This window comes from Tenrec ecaudatus, chromosome 8, assembly GCF_050624435.1.
Source record: "Tenrec ecaudatus isolate mTenEca1 chromosome 8, mTenEca1.hap1, whole genome shotgun sequence".
Lineage (NCBI taxonomy): Eukaryota > Metazoa > Chordata > Mammalia > Afrosoricida > Tenrecidae > Tenrec > Tenrec ecaudatus.
Genome location: NC_134537.1, coordinates 134314819 through 134332752, shown reverse-complemented (window position 1 = coordinate 134332752; position 17934 = coordinate 134314819). Strand labels below are relative to the sequence as shown.

General features: G+C 37.6%; 1 protein-coding gene across 2 annotated transcripts in view; it reads right to left on the bottom strand.

Annotated features, from left to right (window-relative positions):
• GLRA3 (glycine receptor alpha 3) overlaps positions 1-17934 on the bottom strand; it is a 184322-nt gene that overhangs the window by 30477 nt on the left and 135911 nt on the right. For both annotated transcript variants that reach the window (XM_075555791.1, XM_075555790.1), the window contains exon 7: positions 9531-9745. In XM_075555791.1, the coding sequence (XP_075411906.1) occupies positions 9531-9745 (215 nt within the window). The remainder of the gene's footprint in view (positions 1-9530; positions 9746-17934) is intronic.

Below are 17934 nucleotides of genomic sequence, written 5' to 3'. Positions count from 1 at the left end.
ACCGAAACCATATCTTGACTTATCCAGCAATATCAGCTAAAATATATATTATTCCAACAAAGGAGTCTTCCTTATCTTCACCTGCGTCTTCAAGGTGTCTTCTGCCAATCAGAATGGCCTCTCCTGGGGAAAGAACTTTATACATTATTTTATTCCAATGTTGTACTAAGTTTCCACCTATTTATAAAACACCCGTTTCAATTTCATAAATTATGCCAGCAATTTCTGATTGCCCTCAAATATACAGTGGTCCTGGAAAACAACACAGATTTTGAAGAAACTGTCAGAAGAGGTATCTTTCCTCAAAAAGACAAAAAAAATGTCGCATAAAGTACATGTGCACTCTTTGACCATCTGAATCTGTAAGGAGTGGACCAAAGAGAATAAAGCAAAACTACATTCTGTAAATAATCCCGATGAATTTTTCAGTCACAGCAGGCATATGTAAACCTCATTTGTGCCTTCTAGGATTTGGCTAGTTTCGAATACTAACTTTTTCTTAAAAAGGCATACTTTGCTTATCCTCTCTTCTGATTTCCTTCACTAATTTCCTTTATTTTCTCCTTCATTCTAGCAGAATCTCCCAGTTCAGAAAACTCAGAATGTGGGATGTTTGGAACTCTAGGGCAGCTCACTTTAAAATCAAATAATAATCTGTCTCCCCAAACACTCAGTCTTTGTCTCCACTCTCAGAGATTCTGAATTCTCCCCTTCTTGCATCACCCAGCAAATGGTGCCTTAGTGGTTATGCACTGGGCTGCCATCTACATGGGAACCACCAGCTCCTCCTGAGAAAGAGAGGCTTTCAGTTCTCCTAAACAGTTACAGCCTGGGAACTCACAGGCGCAGGGCTCCTCTGTCCTACAGCATCGCTATGAGTTTTCATTCACTCGACAGCAGTGAGATTTTTACGTTTGAATCACCTACTGTGCTGGGTTCTTTAAGACATTCCCATCCAATCCTGCTAATGACTGCTTTCTCAAAACACGCCTTCTGCTGTGTACCTGGATGCTGATTCTATTCGAAACGACAACTCTTTTCAGCAATAAGAAGGGGAGAAAATAAACACCTGACAATCCACTGATCTGATGCACTGTCAGAAAGATCTCTTTCCAAAAACTACCGCTAAGCCACTAGAAAGTGGTTCCAAGCTCTCTGCCCCACTCTATTGTTCTTTCTTGAGAGGCTGTTTTTCTCTCTGTCACTTCCTTAGGGACATACAGAGTAATTTTTCTATTCTTAGCCTGAAAGCTCCCTGATTAATTCTATATATTCTCATCGTTTGAGCTTTCTTCTGAGTTCATGACCCAACAGTTCTATGTCCATAATTAGATTACTTCTACGTGTGATTCTTATTTCACACTAACTCTTGGTTGTCTCAGGAATTTAACATTGAACATGACTTAAGAAAGCTAAAGAGCCTTGGTGACATTGTGCTTTGGTTATTCTTTTGAGATTGAAGGAAAAACTGCGATAACCCATTGTCCTGGAAGCACTGAGAAAAACCTGTTTCCAAAGCCACACAGCTATTTTCAAGTGGCCTTGCAGTAGCTTCCGGGACAAAGATCTGCTGACTTGTGCCGGAATGAGATCAATGAACCCCCACACAACTTTGATGAATGTTATTAAGACTTTTTAAGCCAGTGGTCATGGGATGGGTCCAACCAAATTTTCCCAAGACCCTGAGTGCTCAAACTGAGAGGTTTTTATACTATGGAATAAACAAGGCATACGTGGCAGGGTGGCGCTACTTTGTATGGAAAAAAAGGGAACTTGTAGCAAGGGGTTAAACACATTTATCAGCAATTTCAGAAATAAATGGCAATAGTTTAGCAGTTATAGAAAACAGTAGTTACAAGAGGAAGTACAGGATGTGCAAATTGACCATCATTGGGTCTGTGCAAAATGGTTACACTCAGGCTAATTAATAGTTTGGTTATGTGTTAGTCTGGGTAGAGTGGAGAAACAAATCCATAGACACTCATATGTGTATAAGAAAGAGCTTTATATATGAGAGCTATTGAATATTGAGGAAACATCCCAGCCCAGTCCAGATCAAGTCCATAAGTCCAGTATTCGCCCATATGTCCGATACCAATCTACAAATTTCTCTTCAGACTCACAAAACACATGCAATGACATCAAATGCAGGAAGAACCAATGGGTGGAAAGTTGTATGGATCCAGGGGTGGTGGAAGCACCTTAGCACTGGCATGGGTCTCCATGTGGCTCCTCCAGCTGCAAGGCTCAGGCTGCCATCAGCATAGCTCCATGTGTCTTGTCAACACGAATCTCTCACAGAGAATTAGGGAGTGTCTGGCCTCCAGTGACCTATTTATTTCCTTGACACCTCCAAATGAGGTCCTCAAGCTGCTACCTGATTGACAGGCTAAACTCCACCCCTTCAAAAGTTAACAAAAGATTATGTAACTGCCACAGGTTACTTGTTAAAATGGCCACATCTAAATTAACTACTGCATCATGGCTACATTGGGGTCAATTGTAGTGGGTTACTACAGACTAGTGCATAAAATTAGTGAATTATCAGGGGGTCCATTTTCTCACATTCTTGTAATCAAAGAAAAATGGTAGTCCTTAATCACCAGGTGCTCCAAGGGAGAACAAAGAGGTTTTCTAGTTCCATAAATATTTCCAGTATTGGAAACTCGCAGGTGCAGTTTTACTCCATCCTATCGGTTCACTGTGAGTTGGAATGGACCCACTGGTAAGTCAGGTTGCATTTTTGAAAAGGAAACTATAAACCTTTGTAGCCTGTGGGTACTGCAAATAGTGAAGGCTTCAGCTGCTAACCTAAAGGTAGGAAGGACAAATCTACCCAGAAGTTTCTCTGAAAAAAATCTGCAAAATCTGCCCTGGAAACCTCAATAGAGCCCCACTGTAATCTCACAGATTACAGAGTCACCAAGAAGCGAAACTGACTTCATGGTAACTGGAACAGCTGAAATGCGTAAACCCTGCTCTAGCTCTTCACTGAAAGATTGTGCTCTATTTGTGGTTGTTCATGTCTAAGTCCAGGAATTTCTCACATATTTATGATAGTTGATATCTAAGCTTCAATATTTTATTTTATTGCTATTTTTCAAATTTATCTACTTTTGTCCTCTATTGCCATTGCATTTATTTAAGCTACAATCATCTGTTTTGTTGTCTCTCAAATCTATCTTTGGCAGAATTCAGGAATTATTTTAAAATTCAAATCTGATTAAGTCACCCTCTACTTATAATGTTTCATTTTCTTTATTTTAGTTCAAATTCCAAAATTAGTTTGTGGAATATAAAATCTTCAGAATTGGGCCCTCTTCACCACATGCATTAAATTGCTATTTTACTCATTCAGCTTTGACTTAAAAGCAATGACATAACATGTTCTGTTCTTAGTGTTGCAGGAACAGACAGACCAGATCTCTCTTATGAAGCTTACCTTGAAGGTGTGTAAACCATACACTAATAAGTAGAAAGATAATAAACACAAATAAATATTTTAATATAAATTGAAATCTTAAAAGTGGGATAGAGATCCACTGAGTACAAGGGATAGGTTAGATATCGTCTTTAGAGACCAAAGCAAACCAAATTTATTGCCAGAGTCACTGCTGAATCATCGCAACTCGATAGGACAGGGTAGAACCGCCCCTGTGCGTTTCTGAAATTAATTGTTCACAGGAGTAGAAAGTCTTGTCTTTCTCCTCTGGAGTGGCTGGGGGTTTCAAACTGCTAACATTGCAGCTCATATCCCACTCAAACGCCATTAGACCACCAGGGCACTTGTTTATTACGATCCAGCTAGAGTTTTCTTCCTTTCTTATTGCTACCTGAAAACAACGGACTGGCTCGATTGTCATCAGAAGTTTTGTACTCCCTATTTCTTCTGTCTGAAACATTCCTCTTTTGGGGTACCTTGTTCAACTCCATTTAAAAGCCAAATGCCCAGACATGGATAATCTCCCAAACAATTTTTGTTTTTACCAAATCATTCAGTATAATTGAAATTGTATTTAATTGTGGGTAATTCCAATAAGGTGACTGCTGGCTACTGTACAATAGCCCTTGCACGTTCTATCTTCAATTACTCTGTCTAACCTACAATGCCTGATCAGGATTTGCCAATTCTTTAGTGAAGAGAGTTAAATCCATGAAACTTTATCTTGACATTTGCTTTGTACATATCAGTAACCTCCTGGTAGCATAGAGGTTATGCCTTAGGCTGCACGCTGCAAGATCAGCAGTGGGCAGCCACCAGCTGTTCCATGGAGAAGAATGGCCTTTTCTTATCCTGCAAAGAGTTACCATCTCAGAAATTTACCTACAAAGGAAAAAAATTTATGGAATATATTCCTTTCCATGAACTTTTTGTAGGCCATGTGGGTTTCAAAATTTTGTGGAAAAATTCCAGAAAGTTTTAATTCCATTTTCCGTGAATTTTCTAAGTCTTTTCGTGTGTGTGTGTGTGTCCACTATACTGATCTCTTTTTAAACTGTGTTTGAGTGGATGTTACTATGATGCTAGAGTCAAGGATCCTTCAGGGGTATTACAAACACCAGCAGGGTCAATCGTGGGGAACAAGTTTGAGTGGAGCTTGCAGATTAAGAATAAACTAGAAAGAAGGAATAACCAAAAACATATGAACAATAGAGTAACAGTGTACGATACAGTGCCAGAATGAACTCCGTATGTCAGAAGGCACTCAGCACATAACTTCTAGGGAGTTGCCTTCTCAAAGTGGAGTTGACCTTGATCACATGGATGAGCAAAACTTATTACCTTCATTTGCTGGTGGGCATGACTCAAAATGAGAGAAAACAGCTGCAGACATCCACTAATCTTAAAAATGTGGACTACTATAAAGTATGAATATAGAAAAATGGAAAGTTGTCAAAAGTAAAATGGAACACCTGAAGATTAATATCTCAGGTATGAGTGAGCTAAAATGAACTGGTATTGGCCATTTTTCATCTGATAATCGTATGGGTTCCTATGCCAATGTGGGAATTCAGGTTTGTGTCAACTAGAACAGGCCTGGATTCTTGGTGGTATGGCCATTGAAGCCTCATGGTGTGGTCTAATACAACTTAATAATCTCCATAATGAAATCTGCTACAGACATTAGATGATCAGCATGCGATAAAATACCTTACTCAGCTCACAGCAATTATCCAACCAATTACAGGAAAGTTTCCTCGCGGCGCTTTATGCCTTCTAAGGTAATTGAACACGGTGGAAACACTTGTTTCTTTCTGGCTGAGTTTGGATTCTGTAACTGACTCATTGACCTCTGTTTCTTTAGACTCGATGCCATGCTGCATACGGACCCTGGGAGCCATCAGTGGCTTGTCTCTGGCATGTTGATCTTGGCTTCATTAGCCTTGGAAGCTACAAATGTGTCATCTTTTTGCAGATTTTAAATTTGTCAGCCCCAGTCAGCTACGCAGGCTGAAAGAAACTTGTACCACAACGTGCATCTCAATGGCTTGGAAAATGTCCAGACTTGAAATAGATACTTTTACAACTCTGTGAATAATTTTCTTGAAATGAAGTTATATATAATTTCATATATCTATCTATATATACATAGAGATATCTATATATATTTGAGCTTCACTGGTTTTACTTTTCTAGAAACTCATACTGAGATCATTTTAAGAGGAATGACATTTTCACACAATATCAAAACATTTGAAAGTCTTCCTTGAAGTGCAATGCTGTCTGTAATAGGATTCAATGCTGTCAATCACAGGATAACATCTACATATACCAAAAACGCCAGTTAATAAGTATCATTTAAATTTGGGTACCAGCAACTAAAGATAACGATAGACATTGAGGAGCTCTATCAACTACTTCAGTCTGAAATTGATAAACCATGCAATTAAGATGCATTGCTAATTATTGGAGCCTGGAATTCAAAAGAAGGAGCAGTAGTTGAACAATCTTGCATAAGTGGCAGGATTGAAGCTGGAGGCTGTGTGTCAAAGTTTGATAGACGACGACTTCCATTGTCAAGACCTTTAACAACAACAGTGACTCTCCATGTGATCCTGGTAACATGGAACTCAGAAGGACCCAATTGTCTACATTTTTGGAAAGAGACAAGAAAGAAGCTCAATATCATCAGTTAAAACAAGACCAGGGGTGGATGGAAGAACAAACCATCAATGATTCATATGCATCAGGCAAAGCTGTGGTAGAAGACCTCTTCAGAGTTTTGAAAAGTAAGGATGTTACTTTGAGAATTAAGGTGCATTGGATCAAATCCATGATATTTGCAAATGCCTTATATGCACGTGAAAGTTGGAAATCAAATACGAAAGCCCAAAGAGGAATAGATACATTTGAGTTGTGGTGAAGGAGAGAATGCAGAAACCACCATGGGCTAACAAAAGCATGACCGAATATGTCTTGGAAGATGTACAGCCAGAGTGCTCCTTAGAGGCAAGCTTGGCAGGACTTCGTCTTACATAGTTTGGACATATTGTCAGGAGAGACCAGTCACTAGAGAAGGACATCGTGCATGCTGCAGCGGAGACACAATGGGAAAGAGGAAGGCCCTCAGTGAGGTAGAGCAGTGGTCCTCACCCTTCCTAACGCCGTGGCCCTTTCACACAGTTCCTCATGGTGTGGTGAGCCTCAACCATACAATTATTTTGTTGCTACTTCATTACTGTAATTTTACTACTGTCAAGAATAGGGAGACCCCTGTGAAAGAGTCGTTCAACTCCCCCAAAGGGGTCGCGACCCACAGGTTGAGAAGCGCTGATAGACTGACACAGGGGCCAAAACAGTGGGCTCCAGCATGGGGACAATGGCGAGGAAGGCGCAGCGCCGGGCAAGCTCGCCTCCTGCTGTGCTTAGGGTTAGGGCCAACTCGAAGCACCGAACGAAAACAACCACTAGTGTAGACACTGTATGAATATAGCTATTTTCTATGTGGCTGCTCCTTGTGTTGCAATAGCACAGAGGCAATAATTGGCTGGGTGGTTATTATACGGCTAGGGAAAGAAAGAGATAGATACATTTTCCTGAGATGTCTCATTTTTCTTTCTGCTCTCTGATCAGCAAGTTACTGGACAAATAAGCTTTCTTTTTTTTTATTTAGGTCATATAGGAGGTCATGAGTAAACTGATGCCATTTTCAGAAAAATTCTAATATCTTTTAATTCTAGTTTTTCATAAACTTTTAAACCCTCTTGAATATTGCAGTACTGAAGCTATTACTCAGGCATAAATCACAAGTGATCATTCAGATTCACTGGCTTAAAAATTATAAACAGATATATAACTTTCACATGGATAATATTGAGAAAATACTAATTGATGTGAACATAATAAAAATACAAGTGAATGATCAATAGCATAAACAGAGCTTATTTGCAAGGCAACCATTAAATCTTAGAGATGCTCATTAAGCACTGATAATTACAAAGTACGTTCTATATTGATTACTATTTTTTAAATAGACTGTCCTCTGTCTACCTTCGTTTATTTAGATATTTCATGCATATAAATTAAAGGTAAAAATTCTGAATAAAATCAATTCACTATAAGGAGTAGAGGGGCGTGACAGTAGATTTATAAATTAGTTGGTGTGACAAGTATATGGATAGCGTCAGTTGTACCAACAAGGTAATAGAATGTTGATATAATGAAGAATGCAATTACAGTGAAAATCATAAAATTATCGAAAGTTAGACAAGATTACTGAATGTGGACAGTAGAAGCCTCTTCCACAGAAAGTCACTTAGGGGAAGAAAATACTTTTCTGTTTTTTAATTCTGCTATATGGATAAAAATAGTTGTTTCCTCGGGTAGGTCTTGTGAAAAGAAATGTGTTTGCTTGTTTGTTTTAATATGGAGGAAATGATTTTATTCTATCATTTTCTATAATTATGGCAGTTCAACCTGGACTAATATACAGATTTCTCATTTCAGTGGTAAATCAAATGCAGAATAAAGCCCACCAAAGCATACCATCAATTTTGTCCTGGTGGGCAGTTTTGTATGAGCACTCTCACACAACACACGTGGGAGTATAATTGCTGCAATCACTTTTAGAGGGAAAAAATGACAATTCAGAAACACTGAGATTCACATATACATCAATGTAGCAATTCTCATTCTAAGAATTTGTACTAAAATAATAGAAAACAAGTACAAAATATAGTGCATTCATAATATACATATTTACAATATAGATGTTTATATGCAGGCATTTCTAGTAGTAAGCAGTACATACAATGTACACATAAGATATGCCTATTAACAATTTCTGGTTTATTTAACTTAAATATATATTCTATATATTTTTAAATATTTACAGATAGAAAATATCTATAGTGTATAACACATTATGGATATTTAAGAAATTGGTGCCATGACAAAATGTGAACAGCAGATATTTCTGGTTTATACAATTTTTCCTGTATATTTCCCTTTGTTTTACAAGTTTTCTCCCTGAATTATATGAACGTCAGTAAATAAGGATTGCTACTAGCATTCCAGCTCATACATGCATGGCTTCATCCAATTGTAACATGTTCAAACATGGCTCTGTGGCCTTCGGATGGATGTCAAGAAGTTCTCTCCATAGCACACTTCTCTTGGTCTCATAAGGGCACCTTCAAAGAAAAGCTCCCATCAGAACAGGGCTATGAGGGCACCTGCTTTGTCAGTGGGATTCCAGGCAGAGAGCTCAGGTCTTGCGTCTGTGGCTGCTGAATATTGGCACTCAAAGCGATAATCTTAATAGAAGTTCTTCAAAGATTCAGGATGATTGGTGAGCCCTTATGAAGACATCTTTAAAAAAAAGTGTTAAACTGCACAGAATGAGACAAAAGCTAGGAGAATTTGCAGAGGGATTTTTTCCCGCCGTCATGATAATGTTTTATTCCCTGAAGATAGCGTGGCTTTCTTTGGATAATTTCCTAGAGAAGCCTTATTGCGTTCATCTCCTAGCCCTGACCCAGCCCTTTCCAACTTACTTTTGCCACAACTCAAAGAACTGTTGAACATGAACACGTTCAAGTCCCCGAGGCGCATCGCGTGAACAGCAGCGTGCGTGGGTCTCGGGGGAAGGGGTAGGGAAAAGGTAAGATGCCTTCAGAAGTATCCCAGCACATAGCAAGCCTGTGGGACAGAGGAGAACTCCCCCGTTCGATTTCTGAGATTTTAACATATTTCCAGGCGCAAGTAACCTCATCTTGGTCTTGTCCAGCGAAGGGAGTATTCGAATCAATGATGTTGCAGTTAACAGATCAATGCTTAGCTCACTATCCACAGTCCTAGATGGAGCATTTGTTCAAAAGCTATAGCTTCATATTTTTTAATATTGGTGTTTAATAAAGGTTAAATTTATGAGTTTGTAGCAATACTTTTTCACTTACTCTCATATACTATTTTACAAGGAAGTAATGGATAACAGATATTATAAATACCTGAAAAAAACTGACAATAATCATCATGTAAGCATAGTCGCGAATCTGCGTGCACAAGTATAGCCATTTAATGCACTCACCTTTGGAAGGGAAGCTCGGGACCCTGAGCTCTGTGTGGTCATAGTCAGTACAGTGGTTATTCCCAAGGCCACCCTGGCTGGCGCTGCGTCCATATTGATCCAGAATGAAACCCAGGAGAGAATAACGATCAGGAGACTTGGGATGTACATCTGGATCAGATAGTATCCCATTTGCCGTTCGAGATGAAATCGTACTTCTATGCACGTAAACTTTCCTAATTCATGGTAAAATAAATGCAGGACATGTTAGTAATATGTTTTTGTAATGACATCATGTATCAAAAGTTTTTTCCCATTATAATTTTTTCCTAAATTTTTATATGATCATGAAGAGATCCTGTCACATATTCAAACGGGCTCTTAGAAAGTATTTTTTAAATTTTCATTGTCTTATGTTGGTATCTGGCAGCGATGTATCACGAATATGAACTCTTTCTGGGATTGTATATAATTTCATTAGTTCCCATTTGAATAACATTACTTACTTTTCAAAGTACTGAAGCATCTAATATGTTATTGGATTTCCTTTGGAATAGAAAGGAAAATCGTATGATATCAAGACCTCGTGTTTTCACTGACCTCATCTAGGGCTATGCAACATTTATTTAGAGTCAGGCGCTGTTTATTCCAGAGGATACAGGTGGTTTTACATTTAATTTTATGTAAATGCTCAAACATGAACCAAATTGAAACTCAATAGATCCTTAAATTTGAACAAATAAGAAAATGTGTGTTTTCATTAATGACTGAAATAATACTTGTTAAAAGTGAGATACTTATTACAGAGATATTTGGATCTTTGTGTCTGTATTACAATAAATTGCAAATAGAAGAGTGAATTACATTGTAAGCTAATGTTATATTATGTCTACTTACCTCCTGGCTTTGCTCCCTGTCCTCTTGTTATTTCTCCTTATAATAAACATTTTGAATTCTCTAATTTTAAGTTTTATTGCTTAATTTGTCAAATTATTTTGAGAAGGATGAGGTCAGAGAGTTAACATGCTGTTTCTCTTTTAAGTGATTTTTCTCTGACTCATGCCCAAAAGATAGATATCATAGGATTCATCGAGAAAATTGTTTACATGTTTTCCTAGATAGGGCTCAGTGCACATCTGCTGTTGACGTGACTTGGGCCACAGGTTAATGTGAGTAAGCCCAAAACCGCCTGAGGGAGGATGAATGTAAGCCTCCAGGGCTTAAATGTCTCAACAAGTTCAAGAACTCATCTGAGAAAGTTGAATTCTCATCTTCAGTGTCCAGCAATAAAAATAAATTCTTAAGGTAATCTTGATTATTATACCAGATTATCAAATATATTTAAAATGCTAAATATTCCTAAATTATTTTAATGAATATTATTAAAACTGTCTTATATATAAATACTTCCAAATTTCAAAAGAAAAAGTTAAAGTAAGAATCTTTGAAAAATGTCTACTACCACCATCAAATAGCTCATTAAAATAACCCAATGACATAATCTGTAACAATTCCTGATCACGTGGCTATTTTGTTTAAATTCTCCAAGGCTTGTATCACTCTCAAGACAAAAAGAAACAGCTTATTGGGTTTTAATGTTGAGTGGAAAATTACATATGCATTTGCATATTAGCGTATATGTGTGTATATATACACACACACAGACACATGTACGCCAAGTGCTTCTGCTGGGTAAGTGCTGACCTGCTTATTGGTGGGCAGTTCAAACCCACCACAGGGAGGAGATGACACTGCTTGCTCCCTCAATGATTCACAGCCTAGATATCCTACACAGGCTTGCTATTGGTCAAAATCGACTTACTGGCACTCCCTTTACTTTTGTTATATCAAATATATACCCAAACCAAAACCATTGCCATAATTTTGATTCTGACTCAGCAAGCTACTATATGCAATGTAACATAGCCAAGTCCTAAACCAGCGGTTCTCAACCTGTGGGTCACTACCCCTTTGGAGGTCCAATGACCCTATCACTGGGATCACCCAATTCATAACAGTAGCAAATTTACAGTTATGAAGTAGCAATGAAAATAGTGTTATGGTTGGGGGTGTCCCCACAGCATGAGGAACTGTATCAAAGGGTCGCAGCATTGGGAAGGTTGAGAACCACTGTCCTAAACCACCCACGCTTATTGTTACATGTGAGCCCATTGGAGCAACCATTATGTCAGTCCTTTCTGTTGAGGGTTCTCCTCTTTTTTGTTGACCTTCCAGTTTATGAAGAATGATTTCCTTCTTAAGGGACTGATCCCTTTTTATAGCATGTCCAAAGTGCATCAGAGGAACTCTCCCCCTCTCCCCTTTCCAGGAGCAATCATGCTATACTTTTCAAGACAGATTTCCTCGTTCTTCCAGCAGTACATGGTACTTTCATTATTTCCCCACCCAAACCATAATCCAAATGCATCATTTCTTCTGTGGTCTCTTGATTGATTGTCCTACTTTCACAGCATATAAGACAACAGGGGCATCATGGCCCGGGTCAGGAGCACCTTAGGCCTCAGAGTGATATCTCTGTTCTTCAATTAGTTCTTTGGTAGCAGATTTGCCCAACCCAATATTATATCCTTGATTTCTTGATGATACGTTGATAAGCATTGATTGTACGTGCAAGTAAAATACAATCATTGGCAGATTTTAACTTTTCTTCATTTATCATCTATCTATCCATCTATCCTCCTCCTCCTCCTCCTCTTCCTCTTCCTCTTCCTTTTCCTCCTCCTCCTCCTCATCTATATGATATAGAGATCAGTCGGTGTAAAGGACATCATGCTTGGTAAAGTAGAAGGTGAACAAAAAGATTACATCTCAATGAGATGGATTGATGGATTGGCCCGCAATGACACATTGGCTTTAAAAAGAACTCTAACATAACTGCCCTTGTGAGAATAGCTCAGTACAGTGTCTCTTTCCACTGTACATAGGTTGTTACAAGGAAGAGCCCACTTGAAACACCTGACAATATCAAAAAACAGTATATCACTATTAACATATAAATATCCATAATCTAATCTTATTCTATCCCTACTTCCATATGCCAGATCAAAATAAAGGATATAAATAAATTTAATGGTATGAAGAAAACAAATGCATGAGTATTTAGAGGAAAACAGAAAAATCAACAGAACAATTTACTAGTACTTTATATATGAAGATAAAACAAAATGAATTCTACTAAAATAAAACAATGTCTTCAAGCGAAGTAAATGAGACATCACTGAATTTCATGACAAATATCCTGACATGATGGCACTAGTGAAACAACACTGTTAAGTTTATCTATATCTATTTATATTTTGCAATTAATTTTATAGTATTTGAATTTGTTTATCTTGGGTTGTCTGTAATTTAAAATGACAAATATCTGATTTAGACTGTACCAAGCAAAATGAAAGAAGAATCAACATGTTTGAATCAGGAATGAAAGAATGGTCTTCCTGAAGCAAAAATAATTAAAATTGAGGATTAGGAGAAGCTAAATATGATCATTTCATTGAAGTGGGCAAATACTTAGGAAGGCACATATTGCTGAAAGTGATCATAGAAGATATAGAAAATATGAATAGACCTATAACCAGAAAGGTGATGCAATCATTCATTTGAAAACTTAAGGCCACAAAGCTTCCCTGGATAATTTTACCAAACATTTAAAAACAATTCATTTAGAATTCTCTAAAAAAATATTCAGAAAATTAAAGGGGACTGATACTTTAACTCCTGTAAAAAAAAATCAGCATTACCCTGATACTAAAATCAGCCAATATTCCAGTATGTTTTATGAATATAAATGCAAACTCCCTCAGCAAAATGCTAGCAAACTAAATTTGGCAACAAGTGAAAATAAGTGTAGATTAACCAATTATTATTTATAATAAGATTGGTTTACTAATCAAAAATAAATTATGGCATCTCAATGGATGGAAAACATTCATTTATGTAGTAGTTACATAATTTTATGTCAACTTGAAAACATATCAAAGTGTAAGGGTGGTATCCAAGTTGTCATTCAGGTCACAGCCAGATGGTACCTCCTTGTGGGTCTGGCTTTCTCATAAAGAAGGGAACTTCCCCACACCCCTCTGCCATGGTTTTCCTGCTTTCCGGACCCCCTGAGAGCTTTCAGAGCCCTGCCATGTTTCCACCAATCTCAGATCCACAGGATTTTGCACACACCAGCCTGTGATCTTCTTGCATTCTGCATCATTGCATTTGGCTGCATGAGTCTGAGGAGGGACTTATGGACTAGTATTGGATGTATGGACTTGAGTTGGACTGGGATGGGATGCTTTCTTGATATATAATTGCATCTCAATATAAAGCTCTTTCTTACATATGCATGATGAAAACCTTTAGTACACTATAAATAGAAAAGAGTTATTTATCTTAAACTCGATAAGTGGCATCAACAAAATACCTGTAATTGTTCTCATATGACATAGAGCGAGACAATGCTTTCTCCGCTAAGATCTACTGAGGGCAATTAGGCAAGAAAGGAAAAGAAATACATTCAGATTTTTTAAAAGGAAAATTGCTTCTATAAAAAGGTGACTTTATAATTTATATAAAGAACATTGTAAAAACCCACTATGAAAATAATTGAAATAATACACCAATACAAGGTTCAGAAAAGTGGATACCTAAATTGTACTCCTATAAACTAGTAAAGAACAACCCATAAAGTGAAATTGCGGAAACCACCCAATTTATACCAGAAACAAGTAGAATGCATTAGGATGGATTTAACAAGTGTAAGACTTCTATATCAACAACTACAAAATGCAGTTGATCAAACCTTTTAAAATATTTAAATTGATAGAAAATTTTCTCATATTCAGTTGTCAGAAAATTGAATATTATGTTTACAATGAACACAAATAGGTATACAGATCCAATGCCATTCCTTTAAAAGGTCATCTTCCTTTTGGGCTGAATCAAAATTTAATAGGGGAATGAAATGTAAATAGCAAGGGGGCTAAATCTGTTAGACTCATGATAATCACAACATTGTGGAAATGTTATAAAGCTAGGCATGGACCAATGAAATAAAAATGATAGATCAGAAATAACAATCAAGAGCATTGCCTTTTGACCAAGAGCTAATTCTATATGAAAACAAACACTTTTTAGCAAAGGCACACAAAAGTAGGTATTCATATGCAAAATGATTTAGATGTCTACTTCATTATACATACAGATAATTTAGCTGAAAGTAGTTCATAGATTAAATGTGAAAGCTAACCTACAACAACTCCAAGAAGACAACATAGCATATGTCTTCCGGAACCTGGACTAAATGATGACTTCTTAGAGACAGCAAAAAGGCATTGATTATTTTAAGGAAATGATCAATTTAAGCTTATCAAAATGAGATGCTCTTAAGCTTTATCAAATCTTCTTCAACTTGAATTGACCTTTCGGCTGGTAGTCAAGCACTTTAGCCAGCAATCAACAGGGCTTTGCTTACACGTAGTCAATCACACATGAAAAGATACTCACCTTTATAATTGAATGTGGGGGGAGTAAAAATTTTGGCAACAGTAAAAGATGTTTGAATACCTGATAAAAAATGAATTCAAAATCAAATGCATAATGAATCAGAGGGGTTTTTATTGCTGATAGAATTTGATCTTGTTGTAAATTTCTCAGGTAAGAAATAGCCAGCCATGAGTGGGAAAAGTTTAAGAAGCCCTGAGTTTTAAATGTTTATCTTTGTTTATTAGGGAGATACAGATTAAAGTCACCGTCAGATGTCATTTAACACATTCAAAAATCCACTGCAATTGAGTTGAGTCAGACTCACAGTGACCCCATGTGTGTATAGACTAGATGTGTTTTGCACGGTTGTCTTGCCTGTAATCATTAGGGAAAGAAATCACCAGACTTTTCTACTATGGTGTCGGTAAGGGGTTTGAACTACTAATCTTTAGATAACAGGGGTGCGCAAGCCATTTGCACCATCCAGGACCTGTTACCAAATGTGACAAAAATGGTGTTGGCAATGACATAGAAAAATGGTAAACTTTGTACCTAATTGCGAGTGTCAAGTTGTACGGCCTCTTTAAAAGTGTTTTTACAAGGTTAGCAGTTCTCCAAAATATTAAACATAGAATTTCCATACAACCTACAGCACTCCCAGAGCGACAGACAAGTCTGTCTGCACAAAAACCATGACGGTAATGTTTACTGCAGCATTGTTCATGATGCCTAAAAGTTGTCACCATGAAAATGTTCATCAACCGGTGAATGAATAATGTACAGCATAGTCTATATAATGGAATATTTTGGAATGAAAAGAAATGCAGCATTGCCATATATTAATCACAATATAGATGAATTTCAACAGCATTTTATGAGAGGAAACCAGTCATAAGAGACTCTTATACGTCTATCTTTTAATATGTCACAAACCAAACCCTAACTCGTTGCTATCTAGTCAGTGCGCACTCAGCGGCACCCTGTGGGTTTCTGAGACTGTCACTGTTTTACAGGAGTGGAAAGCCTAGTCTTCCTCCAAAGGAGCTGGTGGAGGTTTTGAACTGTTGACCATGTGAATCGCAGCCCAACACTATCACTACACCACCAGGGCTCCTACACCCATGAAATATCCTAGATGGCAGACACTGGGCTAGTGATTGTCTAGTGCTCCAGGGTGATGGTGGGAGGGAAATGAATATTAATGGTTATGAAGGTTCCTTTTCTGGATGACAAAAATGCTCCCAAATTTAATTATTGTGCTGGTTGCAGAACTCTGTAAGTCTATTAGAAACACTGTCAACAGGCAAATTTTCTCATATATAGATTTCAACACACTTTTTAAAATTTTTATGTTGATAATGTAGGGATAAAGAAAAACTTTCCTAGTTAGCAGCATACTAACCCTCCCCAAGGGGGACTATAATATTTTCACCTGGACATTTTGATGTTAAAGCCAATTCTTTATTATTTTACTCAACATGTTTATTAACACTTCAGATCTCAGAAACAGCAATAAAATAAAGGTGCTGTCTCCATAAACTGATGGTAAGGAGTGGGAAAGGACTCTAAATAGCTAATGAAATGAAAGAGTTAATTTTAGGCAGTGAACACAGGAAGTGTGTGGGTTTGGATATTTAACACTTGCTTGTAAAGAGCAGACATTTGCCTAGGTGCCCTTGAGTTAGAGATGTGAGGGATGTGAGAGTATTATCCGAGGGAGGATCTGGGGAAAGACTTTCCTTAAATGTAGAAGGAAGAGCCCTTGCAAAGGCCTAAAGCAGTGGTTCTTACCGTCCTCATGCCGAGGCCCTTTCATTCAGTTCCTCATGTGGTGGTGACCCCCAACCTAACATTCTTTTCATTGCTACTCATCACTGTCATTTTGCTACTGTGATGAATACAGTGGCCCCTGTGTAAAGGTCATTTGACCCCCAATGAGGTCACGACCCACAGGCTGAGAACCACTGGCCTAAAGCAAAAGGATTTATGGTAAATAAATAAATAAATGTGACAGGAGAAGCCAGAGCAAGGGGCAGAAATGGGGACTATTTTGCTGAGATAAGGAAGCAACAGATTGCGCCTTTGCAGTACTCAGCTGTAGTACAATGTACAAAAGTAGAAATTACAGACTATAATACAAACTACAGGACAGAAGAACAAAGATCATAATCTTTGTAGTATTTAACTAAGGAATACTTTGGGGTAAGGGAAAAAAAACTAAGCAAAAATTTTACCTCTGGGAAATTTATTTTCATATGAAAGCATAGAAAAGTGTATTTACAAGTTTAGTTGTTATGTAAACTAGTGGTCTTATTACTTTAATTTACATGTTTAATGTAGCCTCTGGTGGCAGAGTAAATCACTTGCAGGCTGGTAACTGCAAGGTCAGTGGTTTGAAACCACCAGCTGCTCCTCTAAGAAAGATGAGGCTTTCTACTCCCATAATGAGTTAAAGTTTTGAAAACTAGTGAACTGTTCTACTCTGTCATCTAGGGTCACTGTGGGTCACATTTGACTCAGTGGCAGTGAGTTATGTTTCTGACTAATATGGTTAAATGAATCAGGGCTGGGAGTAGCAAGATGTTTATCTGTGTTGTTTCGACCACACAAAGACATTCAACTGTGTGTATCATAACAAATTATGTATAGCACTGTGAAAGTTGGGCATTCTAGAACATTTAGTGAGGTATTTTTAATCACATTTGCTCACTACTATACTTCCTTGATTTCTAGACTGCTGTTCTGTGAGTGTAGCTATGGATTCACACAAGATGAAATTCTTGACAACTTCAACTTTTTCTGATTACCTCAATATTTTCATGGTGGTGCTAACTGGTCCTCTAGTGGGGATTTTGGGTTTCTTCAGTTTGAGGTGGTGATAGGTAGGTTTACTGTGCCAACCTGGCCAATAGAAACATTAATTGAGTGG